This window comes from Callithrix jacchus, chromosome 3 (assembly GCF_049354715.1).
Source record: "Callithrix jacchus isolate 240 chromosome 3, calJac240_pri, whole genome shotgun sequence".
Classification (NCBI taxonomy): Eukaryota; Metazoa; Chordata; class Mammalia; order Primates; family Cebidae; genus Callithrix; species Callithrix jacchus.
In genome coordinates, this window is record NC_133504.1 from 116,941,826 (window position 1) to 116,959,325 (window position 17,500).

The 17,500-nt window shown below is 37.5% G+C and overlaps 1 protein-coding gene across 4 annotated transcripts in view; it reads right to left on the reverse strand.

The window, feature by feature from the left end:
- CFAP299 (cilia and flagella associated protein 299) overlaps positions 1-17,500 on the reverse strand; it is a 737,014-nt gene that overhangs the window by 18,969 nt on the left and 700,545 nt on the right. For 2 of the 4 annotated variants that reach the window (XM_054253219.2, XM_054253216.2), the window contains one exon: positions 15,083-17,371. The exons of 1 other annotated variant lie outside the window; for it this stretch is intronic. In XM_054253219.2, coding sequence (XP_054109194.1) covers positions 17,204-17,371 — 168 coding nt within the window. In that variant the 3' untranslated portion in view covers positions 15,083-17,203. Of the gene's footprint in view, positions 1-13,184; positions 13,613-15,082; positions 17,372-17,500 lie in introns of those variants that run through there. One more of the 4 variants, XM_054253220.2, reaches the window with a different exon arrangement.

The following is a 17,500-nucleotide window of genomic DNA, read 5'->3' on the forward strand; positions in this document are numbered from 1 at the left end:
TTTCTAAAAATATTGAGACAGTTTTCTTATCTCTTTTCTTTTTAAACGACTCCCACTTTAGCTCATTTAATTCACATTTTATTTGGCTAAAATGTCCCCAAACCCAAGAGGATATTCTGAGAACTTTCATGTGGTTTTCATTTCTGGAAAAATCATTCTCCTGTCATCCACATGTCTGGCACATTTGTTACACTCTGTCCTCTGCCTAGAGCTCTGAGATGACATTGTTTAGAGAAGACAGAATTGTCATTTTCAAAATATGAAAATATAACCAAATCAGAGAATGCAGAAAGAAACATTGCATGCCATTAAACCACCTTATCAACATAGGGAAATGTTCAGACTACAAGAATGTTCATGGTCTAATGATTACCTACAGTGTTTATTGCATTGTATGCTATAGAGAGAACCAGATGATATTGTTGTATCAGGTGAATTTATTATGACTACCTTCTAAGAACATAATATAATACTTAGTATTATTAAGGCAGTTTAGTAAAACTAATAACTAAAAATCAAAAGTGTTTTATTTAAAGTAGATCAGAAATATCAGGTCTTCTTTAAACTGGTCAACAGGAAATATCATAAATAAAAAGTAAAAATTTCTTGAATATTTACTTAGTGCCATTACATGAAGTCAAGGCTTTAGGAATTCAAAGAAGAAAGTCAAGATTCTTGTAAAACTTATGAATTTAATAAGGACAAAGCAATATTTCTGCAAGGAAGGCAGAAAGAGATAAAACCAAATTAAGAGATATAAACAGTGGTCAAGAAAGCACTGACAAAAATGACTGATATCCAGCTAGAGAAATTAGAGAGGACCACTTGGAGGAGGTGATAATGAATTTTAAACTTGAAGGACCACTAGAATTTCAGCGAATGAAGATGCAGAGAAGCCCATTTTATACAAAAGACATGCAAAGGCACAGTGGTGAAAAAATGAAGAACCAGTTTGGGGAAAGACTTATAGACATCCCTTAGATGCATAGGGGTGAAGGAAAATAGTGGAAGACTTCTGCAATAAAATTATAAAATCTTTTTTGTTTTTTGTTTTTTGAGATGGAGTTTCGTTGTTGTTACCCAGACTGGAGTGCAATGGATGATCTCGGCTCACCGCAACCTCCGCATCCTGGATTCAGGCAATTCTCCTGCCTCAGCCTCTGAGTAGCTGGGACTACAGGTACACATTACTATACTCAGCTAATCTTTGTATTTTTAGTAGAGACGGGGTTTCACCTTGTTGACCAGGATGGTCTTGATCTCTTGACCTTGTGATCTACCCGCCTCGGCCTCCCAAAGTGCTGGGATTATAGGTGTGAGCCACTGCGCCCAGCCTAAATTATAAAATCTTTTGTATGTAAACTTGAGTCATTTGAATTCTATTTGGTAGGCAAATGGTTGCTGGGAAGAATTTTGAGTTGGAGTATGAGTGATCAGGTATGTTCTTAAATTGTTTAACCTAGCAGCACATGAGTGTTAATTTTCTATTGTTGCTGTAAGAAATTATCACAAACCTAATGGCTTAAAGCAACACAAGTTACTTAGCACAAGGTCAGAAGTCTGATGTAGGTCTCACAGGACTAAAATCAAGGTGTCAGCAGGGCTATATTCCTTTCTGCAGGTTGTAGAAGAAAATCTGTTTTCTGTCTTTTCCTTGCCAGAGTTGAGAGACTGCCTCTATGCCTAATATTGATCTCTTTTTGGTTATAAGCCATTTTAAATTAAACAATATTTTCTTTCTTAAAAATTTATTCATGTTATTTAAATATAAATACTATTAAAATAAAGATCATCAGTGATAAGACTGGGAGAGCCAAAGAAAATGTAAAAGCTGGTAGTATCCACTGATCTATTTTCCAAAGTATAAGAATAGAGCAAATGAAATGTTAGATAAATCACCACCTAGGGTAAATATATTCCTAGGTATTTTTCTCTGGCAGCTATTGCAAATGGGATTGCCTTCTTGATTTTCTTCCCCACTTGATTATTATTGGTCCATAGAAATGCTACTGATTTTTGTATGTTGATTTTGTATCCTGAAACTTTACTATCAAATCTAAGAGTTTTATGGAGGAATCTTGAGAGTTTTCTAAGTAGAAGATCATATTGTCAGTAAACAGAAATTTGACCATGTACAAATAAGTGAAAGTAAAGCAAAGATTAGTTCAAGACTAATAGCAGTTACCAGGTGTCCATTCATGCAGTTTTGATAGGCTGCTGGAGGCTGAAATCCACCAATGAGAAATTGCTCAATAATTTCATTTGCATTTGCTGCTTAATATTCATTAATAACTAAATGCTATATTACTATTTCATAACTTATTGCTTAAAATCTTTAAGAAGGCTGATAATAGATGCTATCAAACTAGGAGGCCTTGATACAGCTTTTCTTAACCTACAAACACTAAAGACTAAATCAGACTTGGGAGGAAACCTCTACTAATTAAGACTAATTAAATGGATTGAGAGTCATAATTTGTTTTGTTATCAATAGCAAACTTGCTGAACTGAAGAAAGAAAGGAGGTGCTTCATGCATCCATTAATATACCTTTTTGGCAATGGGTATTATAGTGGCTACCCCAAAAAAATCTGCAGGCATTTTTGGCTGTCACACTGTCACAGTTGTGATGTGGATGCTACCAGCTAGAGGCCAGGGGTGTTGCTGAACATCAGGCAATGTACAGGACATCATTCCTCCCCCAGCTTACAACAAAGAATTACCAGCCCCAAATGTCAATAGTGCTGATTTGAGACACGTTGATTTATACTAACTAAAAGCCTGGACAGGAATTTCTCTACTTCTTTGTCCTCTTCCCCCCTCACTTTTATTTTTAGAACAATGTCACAATTTGTCCAAATGAACCATTTTTTAAAACATAAATGAGAGCTGTTCTGGCTGAAATCACTCAGGAGTCTTGAAGATCATGGGTCTGTATCCCATTGCCCTTTGAGAAGGCCCTTAAGGCTCCTAAGCATGACATCAGAGCTCTGAAGAATACAATTTAAAATGTACGGCTCTCTCTAACATGGGTACCACTATTCTACCATTTCCCTTACAATAACTGGACAAGAAGAGGAAGGGGTCTTTCAAGTTCTATGCATATGCTGGGAGGTATAATACCTTTGGTCAGAAACAGATCTTGATAAAAATGCATGGTAGAAATAAAAATTTTCATTAAATCCATTGACATTTGGTATGATGAACATAGAAGAGTTCCGACCTCAGTTCAAGAGAGCTACACTACATAAATGATTTCAAAAGACAGTTGCACACATTTTGCTGTAGTTGTGAAATAGATATGAGTAGAGAATTTAAGCAACATCTGAGAGAAGATGAGTTAGGACAATAAAAATTTCTCTATCTTCTATGGTAGCAGGTGCAATGCATAATGTCTAGATACATTCTACTTCTATTTAGATTAGATATATTCTTTTTTTTTTTTCTTTTTTTTTAAAATATTTTATTGGATTTTAGGTTTTGGGGTACATGAGCAGAGCATGCAAGACAGTTGCGTAGGAACACACATGGCAGTGTGCTTTTCTTTTTTTTTATTTTTAATGCTGCTATAAATTTTTTTTTTTTAATTTTTTATTGGATTATAGGTTTTGGGGTACATGAGCAGAGCATGCAAGACAGTTGCGTAGGTACACACATGGCAGTGTGCTTTCTTTTCTTCTCCCCTTCACCCACATTTGGCATTTCTCCCCAGGCTATCCCTCCCCACCTCCCCCTCCCACTGGCCCTCCCCTTTTCCCCCCAATAGACCCAGTGTTTAGTACTCCCCTTTCTGTGTCCATGTGTTCTCATTTTTCATCACCCACCTATGAGTGAGAATATGCGGTGTTTCATTTTCTGTTCTTGTGTCAGTTTGCTGAGGATGATGTTCTCCAGATTCATCCATGTCCCTACAAACGACACAAACTCATCATTTCTGATTGCTGCATAATATTCCATGGTGTATATGTGCCACATTTTTCCAATCCAGTCTATTATCAATGGGCATTTGGGTTGATTCCAGGTCTTTGCTATTGTAAACAGTGCTGCAATGAACATTCGTGTACATGTGTCCTTATAGTAGAACGATTTATAGTCTTTTGGATATATACCCAGTAATGGGATGGCTGGGTCAAATGGAATTTCTATTTCTAAGGCCTTGAGGAATCGCCACACCGTCTTCCACAATGGTTGAACTAATTTACACTCCCACCAACAGTGTAAAAGTGTTCCTTTTTCTCCACATCCTCTCCAGCATCTGTTGTCTCCAGATTTTTTAATGATCGCCATTCTAACTGGCGTGAGATGGTATCTCAATGTGGTTTTGATTTGCATCTCTCTGATGATCAGTGACGATGAGCCTTTTTTCATATGATTGTTGGCCTCATATATGTCTTCTTTCGTAAAGTATCTGTTCATATCCTTTGCCCACTTTTGAATGGGCTTGTTTGTTTTTTTCCTGTAAATCTGTTTGAGTTCTTTGTAAATTCTGGATATCAGCCCTTTGTCAGATGGGTAAACTGCAAAAATTTTTTCCCATTCTGTTGGTTGCCGATCCACTCTAGTGACTGTTTCTTTTGCCGTGCAGAAGCTGTGGAGTTTGATTAGGTCCCATTTGTCTATTTTGTCTTTTGTTGCCAATGCTTTTGGTGTTTTGTTCATGAAGTCCTTGCCTACTCCTATGTCCTGGATAGTTTTGCCTAGATTTTCTTCTAGGGTTTTTATGGTGCCAGGTCTTATGTTTAAGTCTTTAATCCATCTGGACTTAATTTTAGTGTAAGGTGACAGGAAGGGGTCCAGTTTCTGCTTTCTGCACATGGCTAGCCAGTTTTCCCAACACCATTTGTTAAACATGGAATCCCTTCCCCATTGCTTGTTTTTGTCAGGTTTATCAAAGATTGTATAGTTGTATGTATGTTGTGTTGCCTCCGGTGCCTCTGTTTTGTTCCATTGGTCTATATCTCTGTTTTGGTACCAGTACCATGCTGTTTTGATTACTGTAGCCTTGTAGTATAGTTTGAAATCCGGTAGTGTGATGCCCCCCGCTGTGTTCTTTTTGCTTAGAATTGACTTGGCTATGCGGGCTCTCTCTTGGTTCCATATGAAGTTCATGGTGGTTTTTTCCAGCTCTGTGAAGAAAGTCGATGGTAGCTTGATGGGGATAGCGTTGATCCTGTAAATTACTTTGGGCAGTATAGCCATTTTCACGATATTAATTCTTCCTAACCATGAACATGGAATGTTTCTCCATCTGTTTGTGTCCTCTCTGATTTCGTTGAGCAGTGGTTTGTAGTTCTCCTTGAAGAGGTCTCTTACGTTCCTTGTGAGTTGTATTCCAAGGTATTTTATTCTTTTTGTAGCAATTGCGAATGGCAGTTCGCTCTTGATTTGGCTTTCTTTAAGTCTGTTATTGGTGTAGATGAATGCTTGTGATTTTTGCACATTGATTTTATATCCTGAGACTTTGCTGAAGTTGCTTATCAGTTTCAGGAGTTTTTGGGCTGAGGTGATGGGGTCTTCTAGGTATACTATCATGTCGTCTGCAAATAGAGACAATTTGGCTTCCACCTTTCCTATTTGAATACCCTTTATTTCTTTTTCTTGCCTGATTGCTCTGGCTAGAACTTCCAGTACTATATTGAATAGGAGTGGTGAAAGAGGGCATCCTTGTCTAGTGCCAGATTTCAAAGGGAATGTTTCCAGTTTTTGCCCATTCAGTATGATATTGGCTGTTGGTTTGTCATATATAGCTTTTATTACTTTGAGATACGTTCCATCGATGCCGAGTTTATTGAGGGTTTGTAGCATAAAGGGCTGTTGAATTTTGTCAAATGCCTTCTCTGCGTCAATTGAGATAATCATGGGGTTTTTGTTTTTTGTTCTGTTTATGTGGTGAATTACATTGATAGACTTACGTATGTTGAACCAGCCTTGCATCCCTGGGATGAATCCTACTTGATCATGATGAATAAGTTTTTTGATTTGCTCTTGCAGTCGTCTTGCCAATATTTTATTGAAGATTTTTTCATCTATGTTCATCATGGATATTGGCCTGAAGTTTTCTTTTCTTGTTGGGTCTCTGCCGGGTTTTGGTATCAGGATGATGTTGGTCTCATAAAATGATTTGGGAAGGATTCCCTCTTTTTGGATTGTTTGAAATAGTTTTAGAAGAAATGGTGCCAGCTCTTCCTTGTGTGTCTGGTAGAATTCAGCTGTGAACCCGTCTGGACCTGGGCTTTTTTTGTGTGGTAGGCTCTTAATTGCTGCCTCAACTTCAGACCTTGTTATTGGTCTATTCATAGTTTCAGCTTCCTCCTGGTTTAGGCTTGGGAGAACACAGGAATCCAGGAATTTGTCCATTTCTTCCAGGTTTACTAGCTTATGCACATAGAGTTGTTTGTAATATTCTCTGATGATAGTTTGAATTTCTGTGGAATCTGTGGTGATTTCCCCTTTATCATTTTTTATTGCATCTATTTGGTTGTTCTCTCTTTTCTTTTTAATCAATCTGGCTAGTGGTCTATTTTGTTGATCTTTTCAAAAAACCAGCTCTTGGATTTATTGATTTTTTGAAGGGTTTTTCGTGTCTCAATCTCCTTCAGCTCAGCTCTGATCTTAGTTATTTCTTGTCTTCTTCTGGGTTTTGAGTTTTGTTGATCTTGCTCCTCTAGCTCTTTCAATTTTGACGATAGGGTGTCAATTTTGGATCTCTCCATTCTCCTCATATGGGCACTTATTGCTATATACTTTCCTCTCGAGACTGCTTTAAATGTGTCCCAGATGTTCTGGCACGTTGTGTCTTCGTTCTCATTGGTTTCGAAGAACTTCTTTATTTCTGCCTTCATTTCATTGTTTACCCAGTCAACATTCAAGAGCCAGTTGTTCAGTTTCCATGAAGCTGTGCGGTTCTGGGTCTGTTTCTGAATTCTGAGTTCTAACTTGATTGCACTATGGTCTGAGAGGCTGTTTGTTATGATTTCAGTTGTTTTGCATTTGTTGAGCAGTGCTTTACTTCCAATTATGTGGTCAATTTTAGAGTAGGTGTGATGTGGTGCTGAGAAGAATGTGTATTCTGTGGATTTGTGGTGGAGAGTTCTGTAAATGTCTATCAGGTTTGCTTGCTCCAGGTCTGAGTTCAAGCCCTGGATATCCTTGTTGATTTTTTGTCTGGTAGATCTGTCTAGTATTGACAGTGGAGTGTTAAAGTCTCCCACTATTATTGTGTGGGAATCTAAGTCCTTTTGTAAGTCCTTAAGAACTTGCCTTATGTATCTTGGTGCTCCTGCATTGGGTCCATATATGTTTAGGATCGTTAGCTCTTCTTGTTGTATCAATCCTTTTACCATTATGTAATGGCCTTCTTTGTCTCTTTTGATCTTTGTTGCTTTAAAGTCTATTTTATCGGAGATGAGAATTGAAACTCCTGCTTTTTTTTGCTTTCCATTTGCTTGGTAAATCTTCCTCCATCCCTTTATTTTGAGCCTTTGTGTATCCTTGCATGTGAGATGGGTTTCCTGGATACAGCACACTGATTGGTTTTGGCTTTTTATCCAATTTGCCAGTCTGTGTCTTTTGATTGGTGCATTTAGTCCATTTACATTTAGGGTTAATATTGTTATGTGTGAATTTGATACTGCCATTTTGATGCTAAGTGGCTGTTTTGCCTGTTAGTTGTTGTAGATTCTTCATTATGTTGATGCTCTTTAGCATTCAGTGTGATTTTGGAATGGCTGGTACTGGTTGATCCTTTCTATGTGTAGTGCCTCTTTTAGGAGCTCTTGTAAAGCAGGCCTGGTGGTGACAATATCTCTGAGTACTTGCTTGTTCTCAAAGGATTTTATTTTTCCTTCACTTCTGAAGCTCAGTTTGGCTGGATATGAAATTCTGGGTTGAAAGTTCTTTTCTTTCAGAATGTTGAATATTGGCCCCCACTCTCTTCTGGCTTGTAGTGTTTCTGCCGAGAGATCTGCTGTGAGTCTGATGGGCTTCCCTTTGTGGGTGACCTGACCTTTTTCTCTGGCTGCCCTTAGTATTCTCTCCTTTATTTCAACCCTATTGAATCTGACGATTATGTGCCTTGGGGTTGCTCTTCTTGCGGAATATCTTTGTGGTGTTCTCTGTATTTCCTGCAATTGAGTGTTGGCCTGTCTTGCTAGGTGGGGTAAATTTTCCTGGATGATGTCCTGAAGAGTATTTTCCAGCTTGGATTCATTCTCTTCGTCCCCTTCTGGTACACCTATCAAACGTAGGTTAGGTCTTTTCACATAGTCCCACATTTCTTGGAGACTTTGTTCGTTCCTTTTTGTGTTTTTTTCTCTAATCTTGGTTTCTCGTTTTATTTCATTGAGGTGGTCTTCGACTTCAGATATTCTTTCTTCTGCTTGGTCAATTCGGCTATTGAAACTTGTGCATGCTTCGCGAAGTTCTCGTATTGTGTTTCTCAGCTCCTTTAATTCATTCATATTCCTCTCTAAGTTATCCATTCTTGTTATCATTTCCTCAAATCTTTTCTCAAGGTTCTTAGTTTCTTTGCATTGATTTAATACATGATCTTTTAGCTCACCAAAGTTTCTCATTATCCATCTTCTGAAGTCTAATTCCGTCATTTCGTCACAGTCATTCTTCGTCCAGCTTTGTTCCCTTGCTGGTGAGGAGTTTTGGTCCTTTCTAGGAGGCGAGGTGTTCTGGTTTCGGGTGTTTTCCTCCTTTTTGCGCTGGTTTCTTCCCATCTTTGTGGATTTGTCCGCCGGTCGTCTGCGTAGTTGCTGACTTTTCGATTGGGTCTCTGAGTGGACACCCTGAATGTTGATGATGAAGTATTTCTGTTGCTTGGTTTTCCTTCTACTGGTCTAGCCCCTTCGCTGTACGAGTGCTGAGGTCCGCTCCAGACCCTGCTTGTCTGGGGTGCACCTCTAGCAGCTGTGGCACCGCGAGGGTTGCTACCAGTTTCTTTTTCTGCTCTCTTTGTCCCAGGATGATGCCTGCCTAATGACAGTCTTTTGGATATAGAGGGTTCAGGGAGCTGCTTGAGGAGACAGTTTGTACTTTACAGGGGTTTAATTGCTGAGCTGTGAGCTGTGTTGTTCATTCAGGGCTGTTAGGCTGCTATGTTTGATTCTGCTGCAACAGAGCTCATTAAAAAAACCCTTTTTTTTCTCAAATGCTCTGTGTTGAGGGGTTTGGGCTTTATTTTTGGATGTCCGTTGAGGTCCTGCCCAGCTAGGATGCAGACTAGCCACTGTTTGCCTGCCGAGGCTCCGCCCTGCTGTTGTGAGGCTCACCCTGGCTCAGCTGTTCTGCTGTTCTCTGCCACGCCCTGCGGTGGAGTCTCTCTGTTGTAGCGGGTTGCCTTGGCAACGGCAGGCTGCGTCAGCAGTGGGCGTGTATCTCAGTAGGGATGGGTTGCCTCGGCAACGGCTGGCTGCGTCAGCAATGGGCGTGTATCTCAGTTGGGGCGGGTTGCCTCGGTAATGGTGGCCGCCCCTCCCCCTCAGAGCGTCTCGGGCCGTCTGCACGGGGCTTGTCTGAAATGGCGGTTTTGTTCGTCCCACTGGGCCAATCCCAACGCTCTGTTCCTGCAATCCCCTGGGCTGGCCCACTGTCCCAGTCTAGCCCAGTCTCAAGTCCAGTCCTCTCACGTCTCTGGTTGCCGGCTCAACGGGGTACCCGGACAAGTGTGCCCCGTGGGGAGCACTGGGCAGGGCCGGCCGCCGCCACCCCGGCTGCCGGCTTCGCCAGGCGGAATATCTGCCTGGAGTCCTGCGTCTCCTCTTCACTAGGGAATTTCCCCGTTCCGTGGGCAACAAAGATCAGTCTGGAAATGCAGCTCAGACTCACCTCTCCGCCGACACAACGAGAACTCCAATCCTGGGTTGTTCTCACAGCGCCATCTTGAGTCCTCCCAGATTAGATATATTCTAAATTTAGATACATTCTAAATCAATTGAAAGCTGATTTATTTCAGAAGCTAAAATTTATTGAATATTTACTATGTGGCAGGTATTATTCTAAACATTTACCTTGGTTGTCTATTTTAACCTTATATAGTCTTTTGGAATTAAAAAAAATTAATTTTTTTAAAGATAATACAATAAATAATTGTATGAACTATGAAAAAATTAATCAACATGAACTTGCCCCTAAAAATATTAAAATATATTTTAAGAAAAAAGAAATTAAGGCATTTGGTGATGACCCAGTAAGACACAATATAGGGACAGTAGAAATAAACTGAAAAAAAGAGGGGGATGATTTACTAAGACAAATACAGAATTGAGAACAATGGAATAAAAATGGATTTTTTTGAAAAATGACATTGAATGAATCAAGTTATTTGAGAAAAATATTAAATTTCTGCATCTTTTATCAAAAATCAATCACAAGTGAACAAAAATGTACATCAAAATACGACAAAACTATTAGCAAAAAATTGAAAAGTTATTATTTTTGAGTGGGGAAGTCTTTTTGCCATGAAATACAAATCTATTAATAAAACTGTAATTGAACTTAACTACTCACAAATAAATAGAAGTTACTATAGAACATTAAAACCTAAGAAATCAACTGAGAAAAATATTTGCATCTTATATTTTAGAAAAAAATATTTTCATATATCTCAACCTTTTTCAAATCAATTAAAAAATGAAAAACAAAATAAGAATTAGGTAAAAATGCAAAAAAGTATAAAGATGTTCGATATACATATGAAAATATGTTCAAACTCACTTATAATTAAATAAATACACCCAAAAAAGTACAATGGAATACAAATTCTTATCTACTACAGAAGAAGATAATGAAAAGATCATGGGGACCCATTATCAATGAGGGGAAAGATACACCTAAATATACTATTTCTACTAAAATACAGAAATTAGCTGAGTGGTGGTGGGTGCCTGTAATCCCAGATACTAGGGAGGCTGAAGCAGAAGAATCACTCGAACCCAGGAAGCGGAGGTTGCAGTGAGCGGAGATCACACCACTGCACTCCAACCTGGGTTACAGAGTGAAAATCTGGCTAAAATAAAATAAAAATAAAAAATTTAATATATAGACATTTTTATATATACATATATATATACTATAGAATTATGAAGTGGTGCAACTTTTGGGATGGTAATTTGATAATAGTTGTCAACATTTAAGCACACTTACCTTTTGATCCCGTAGCTTCAGCTTTACTAATTCTCTCACACATATACTCACTTCATTGCAGGAAACTACTTGAGAAAAGAATGTTAACAAAAGTATAGCTTATGACAACAAATGCTTAAACAGTATCAATACCCGACTGGTTAAAAACGTTGTGGTAGTTTCAAACATTGAAATGGTATGCAGTCTTAGGAAGAGTGAAATATGTTCATGTTCCCTGAGTCAAGACTAAATAAATATTTGCAAAGGTGAGTGGATTGTCCTCATTCTGAGTGTGCAACAATGAGAAACAGCAGATAGCAATGATCTCAGGTATTTAAAACAAGAACATAAAATCGCTACTCACACACATACACGTGCATTCACAGTTTTTTGGAAAAAGATAGAAGAAACTGTTAGGAGTGGTGTCTTACCTCGAGTGGAACGTGCATGAGGAAGCAGGGCCAGATCCAAGGTGAGGTGAGCCAGGCACCAAGGTATAACAAATTTGAGGAAGCGCTCTGAGATTGTCTCCTTAGATTTTGGCCCTAAGCATCTCATGTGCCTCACTCTACTCCTGGACTGTGAGGAATAAGACTTTACTTTCATTTTTATATTTTGCAATTCTGTTTGAATTATTTTCTATGAAAATGTAAATATTATTTTGGAATTAAGAAGAAAAAAATTACTTGATAAAATTAGCATGTAAGAATAGGGAATCAAGGAAAACTAACAAAAATATCATCACTACAAAACTGATTTTAAATTCAATAAATATTATTGAAAGAAAAAATCTATTAAAAATAACAACCCCTCCAGATTACATGAATAAGCACTAAAAAGTGTTGGGAATGACAATAAGATGATTCCTCATCAGATGAATAAACACAGAAATAAAGCAGTTGTGGTATTTAAAATTCAGAAAAAATAGAATTCAAGTGAAAAAAAAAATATAAGGTTTTTTTTTTTAAAGTAATGGTACAACTCATGTTGACAATGCCCATGAAGAACAGCAAAAGAAGGGCTTCAAAATCAATTAAGCAAAGATTGCTGAATTTGAAAAGAGTAATAAACACTTTTTTTTGGTAGCAAACATGGCCATGTCTCCAGTAAATTTTGATGAGCCAAAATAAATACATACATACATACATATGTACATATATATATAAGATATAGTTACTGATGCTAATAAAGTTTAGGTACATATTAAAAAGAAAATAGGTACAGTTTTTCAACCACTTGTGGAATATTAATTTTGAAACCAAAACTAACCTTAAATTAAGGTACAAAGTAAATATCAATAAAATCTTAAAAGTACAAAGTGTAAAGGCTCGATTCTTTTTTTTTGGAGATGGAGTTTCACTCTTGTTACCCAGGCTGGAATGCAGTGGCGCGATCTCGGCTCACCGCAACCTCCGCCTCCTGGGTTCAGGCAATTCTCCTGCCTCAGCCTCGTGAGTAGCTGGAATTACAGGCACGCGCCACCATGTCCAGCTAATTTTTTGTATTTTTAGCAGAGACGGGGTTTCACTATGTTGACCAGGATGGTCTCGATTTCTTGACCTCGTGATCCACCCGCCTCGGCCTCCCAAAGTGTTGGGATTACAGACGTGAGCCACTGCGCCCGGCCAAGACTCAATTCTTTTACCACAATGCAATAAAACTAGAAATCATGTTCACAAGCTTAGATAAAAGTAATGGGAATTACTTTGAAATTTTAAAAAATCCAACAGAAATGTTGGATACAAATCTATAAGTATGAAATGATTGTAAGAAAAATGAGAATATTAATTATCAAAATTTGTGGAATTTGGCCAAAGCTGTACTCAGAAAGAAATATTTTTCGTTAAATGGTTTTATTATTTTTTTGGAAAAGAGATAAAAATAAATCACTGATCACGACTTAAGAAGTTGAGAAAAACAACAAAAATATACCTAAAAAAGGCAAAAAGGAGGTAATAAAAAGAATAGAAAAACAAAATCAGAATCAATTAAAATGGTAAGTTCCTTAAAACCAAATCTTATATACCTAAAATAGAACAAAAGATACAATACAAATTTTATTTTATTTATTTATTTTTTTAAGATTTTATTTTAGGTTCAGGTTACATGTGCAGGTTTGTTATACAGGTAAACTGTGTGACACAGGTGTTTGGTGTACAGATTATTTCATTATCCAAGTAATAAACATAGTACCCAATAAGTAGGTGTTTGATTCTCTCCCTTTAGTCTTCCATCCTCAAGTACACAATGCTTAGCTCCCACTTGTAAGTGAGAACATGCAGTAGTTGGTTTTCTGTTCCTGCATTAATTTGCTTAGAATAATAGCCTCCAGTTCCATCCATGTTCTTGCAAAGGACACGATCTCATTGTTTTGTGTGTGGCTGCATAGTATTCCATGGTATATATGTACCACATTTTCTTTATCTTGTCTATGGTTGATGGGTATTGAAGTTGATTCCATGTCTTTGCTATAGTGAATAGTGCTAAAATAAACATACACATGCATGCGTCTTTATAGAAAAATAATTTGTATCCCTTCAGGTATATACCCACTAATGAGATTGCTTGGTTGAATGGTACTTCAGTTTTAAGTTCCTTGAGAAAATGCTACACTGATTTCCACAATGGCAGAACTAATTTACATTCCCACCAGCAGTGTGTAAGTGTTCTCTTTTCTCCACATCCTTACCAGCATCTGTTATTTTTTTGACTTTGTAGTAATAGCCATTTTCACTGGTGTGAGATGGTATTTGGTTTTGATTTGCATGTCTCTAATGGTTAGGGATATTGAGCATTTTTTAATATGATTGTTGGCTTCATGTATGTTTTCTTTTTCAAAGCTTTTGTTCATGTTCTTTGTCTACTTTTTAATGGAGTTTTTTACTTGTTAATTTAAATTCCTTATAGATTCTGGATATTAGACCTTTGTTGGATGCACAGGTGGCAAATATTTTCTCCCATTCCGTGGGTTATCTTTTTACTCTGTTGATAATCTTATTTGCTGTGAAGAAGTTCTTTAGCTGAATCAGGTACCATTTGTCAATTTTTGTTTTAATTGCAATTGCTTTTGGCACCTGCATCATGAAATCTTTCCCAAAGCCTATGTCCAGAATGGTATTTCCTACAGATACAGTAGGGATTAGAAATTTGATATTATAAAAAGTACAGAGGGACTATATTATAAAATATATTTTATACAATTCTATAAAATATATTAAAATTTCAAAGAAGTAGATTATTTTTGAGAAAATTTACTATTCACATTGAGCCAATTTGGCTCAAGAAATACAAAATATAAATTTCTATCAAATAAAAATACTTTTTTCTCAAAAGCTTTTAATCCATATAGCTTTACTTTTGAGGGCTATGTCAAACTTAAAAATATAGATAACACAAATTCTGCATACATTTCTATAATATGGAAAAAGCCAATTTAATGTTGATATTTAAATCTGTTAAGTATAGCATTAAGAAAACTATATATGAAGAGACAAGCCACAGACTGGGGGAAAAAAATTTGTAAAACACATTTCATAAAGGACTCAGATCCAAAATATGCAAATAAACTCTTAAAACTTAACAATAACGAACAACCCAATTAAAAAGTGGGCAAAATACATTCCTCCCAAGAAAGACATGGAGATGACAAGTAAGTACATGAAAACATGCTCAACACCCTATGTCTTCAGGAAATCACAAATAAAACAATAAGGCACTACTACACAACTATTAGAATTGCTAAAATTAAAAAACACTGACACTACTAAGTGCTGACTAGAATTTGGGTCAACAGGAACTCTTATTCATTAATGGTGGGAATGCAAAATAGTTTAGCTACTTTGTGAGACAATTTGTCAGTTTCTTACAAAGCTAACCCATATGATCCAGCAATCGTCCTCCCAGATGTTTATCCAAATGAGTTGAAAACTTATGCTCATAAAAACCCCAGACACAAATGTTTATGGCAGTTTTATTGATAAGTGTCAAATCCTGGAAACAACCAAGATTTTCTTCCATAGGTGAATGAATAAACAGACTGTCATACATCCATACAAGGTAATATGATTCAGTGATTGAAAAAGAAATGAGCTATCAAAGCCATGAAAATGTATGGAGGAAATTTAAGTGTATATTGCTAAGTGAAAGATGCCATATATGATTCCAACTGTATGACATTCTAGAAAAGGCAAAACTATAAAGACAGTAAAAACAGTAGAGGTTCCTAGAGGTTTAAGAGGGTAAGGAGGAAAGAATGAGTAGGTGGAGCAAACGTGATTTTCAGGGCAGTGAAACTGTTTTGTATGATACTGAAATGGCGGGTACAAAACAGCATGTATTCGTTAACCTGGAACTGGGCAGTGTGATGGCACGTGCGGCAGGAGGATTGCTTGAGCTCAGGAGTTCAAGGTTACGATAAGCTATGATTGTACCACTGCACTCCCACCTTGACAACAGAGTGAAACCTGTCTCTGAAAACAAGATTAAAAAGAAGAAAAAAACACCTATAAAACTGAACAACACAAAGAGTGATCCCTACTTTAAACTATGGACTTTAGTTAACAGTTTCCAACACGGGTTCTTCAGTTATAACAAATATATGTTCAGAACATATTTTCTGTGACAACAGAAGCTCTAGAGAAACACAGAGGCTGCTTTCCAGAAAGAGAAAATGATGCATAGAGAGAACTCAATACTAATGGGATAGACAAGGAGTTTTGAGAGTGTTCAAGTCTTTGATTGTGATTATTCCTGAAATATAAACATATTCCTTTCACATCTAACTTACTAGGCGAGTCCCTTCAGCTGGAGGAGTCTAAAAATATATTAAAGAAACAGCAAGGAGGAATCATAGATGTTTTGAATATGAAGGGACCTTTAGGAGCCAAAGTCTGGAGAGATAAGCTAATGTGCCCAAATACCAACTCAGCTTAACAAATAGTCTGGTTCTTTTTTTTTTTCTTTTTTTTGAGACGGAGTTTTGCTCTTGCTACCCAGGCTGGAGTGCAATGGCGCGATCTCGGCTCACCGCAACCTCCGCCTCCTGGGTTCAGGCAATTCTCCTGCCTCAGCCTCCTGAGTAGCTGGGATTACAGGCACGCGCCACCATGCCCAGCTAATTTTTTGTATTTTTAGTAAAGACGGGGTTTCACCATGTTGACCAGGATGGTCTCGATTTCTTGACCTCGTGATCCACCCACCTTGGCCTCCCAAAATGCTGGGATTACAGGCTTGAGCCACCGCGCCCGGCCAATAGTCTGGTTCTTAATGTGCTTTATTCTTTATTGCATTATTCCATTCCTTGTTTCACTTCCCTTCAGTTGGCTCGTTCATTCTTCAGTCCTGCCCCTTTGGCCCACTGTTTTTTGCGGAGATTATCATGTACATTTCACACGTCCCCTTTCCTTGGTTCTACATTCAACCATTAGCTTCAGGTTAAATTACTTTCTTAGTGTACCTGAACTCATTCATATCAGTTCCCTAATTGCTCTCTCTTCTTTACTGGGTGGAAATCTTCTCAATAAGTTTTCACCAAGGACTTTCCAAGTTCCAATAGCTGCATTAGTGTGACTTTAAAACTGTGACAACAGGTCAAGTTAAGACTTAAGAGATATGCTCAATACAATCAGATGCCACTGAATCTTTTATAGGGGTTGTATCCTGGCTAATAGAAAGAATATGAAAACAATTTAGAAATAGAATGACACCATGTATAGACTCATTGACTATCAGTCAACCTCAGTTGGTGATTAAAAACTCAAATCAGATTAATAGTATCAGATAATAAGAAATTTGAATACAGGGCACTTAGACAACAAGACAACCTTAATTTGAAAGACATGATGCTGGAATCCTCAGAGGTCTAGACTTGGCTTAGCATTGGCCATGAGTGTCTAATCACTGGGAAATGTCCTGGATGCTTGTAATCTATGTGCCATGCTATGGTCTGAATTGTCTGTCCAAAATTCATATGTTGAAAACTATATGCTCATCTGTTAGAGATATGGGTTCTAAAGAGATAATTAAGTTAAAATGAGGTTAGCATAGTGGACCTTAATCCAGTCTGGCTGGTGTTCTTATAAGAAAAGCAAATTTAGATACACAGAAGGATACCGGGGATGTGCACAGAGAGGGAAGAGTATGTGAGGACATCCAGAGAAGATTGCCATCGGTGAGCCAAGAAGACAGGCCTTAGAAGAAATCAGACGTACAGACACGTGATCTTGGAAATCCAAAATCCAGAACTGTGAGAGAAGACATTTCTGTATTTAAGCTACACAGTCTGTGGGATTTTATTCGAGCAGTCCTTGCAAACGAATACATCTCAAAACCCAACTTAAATTTCCAGTTAGTATTTACTGTCAGTAAATTCA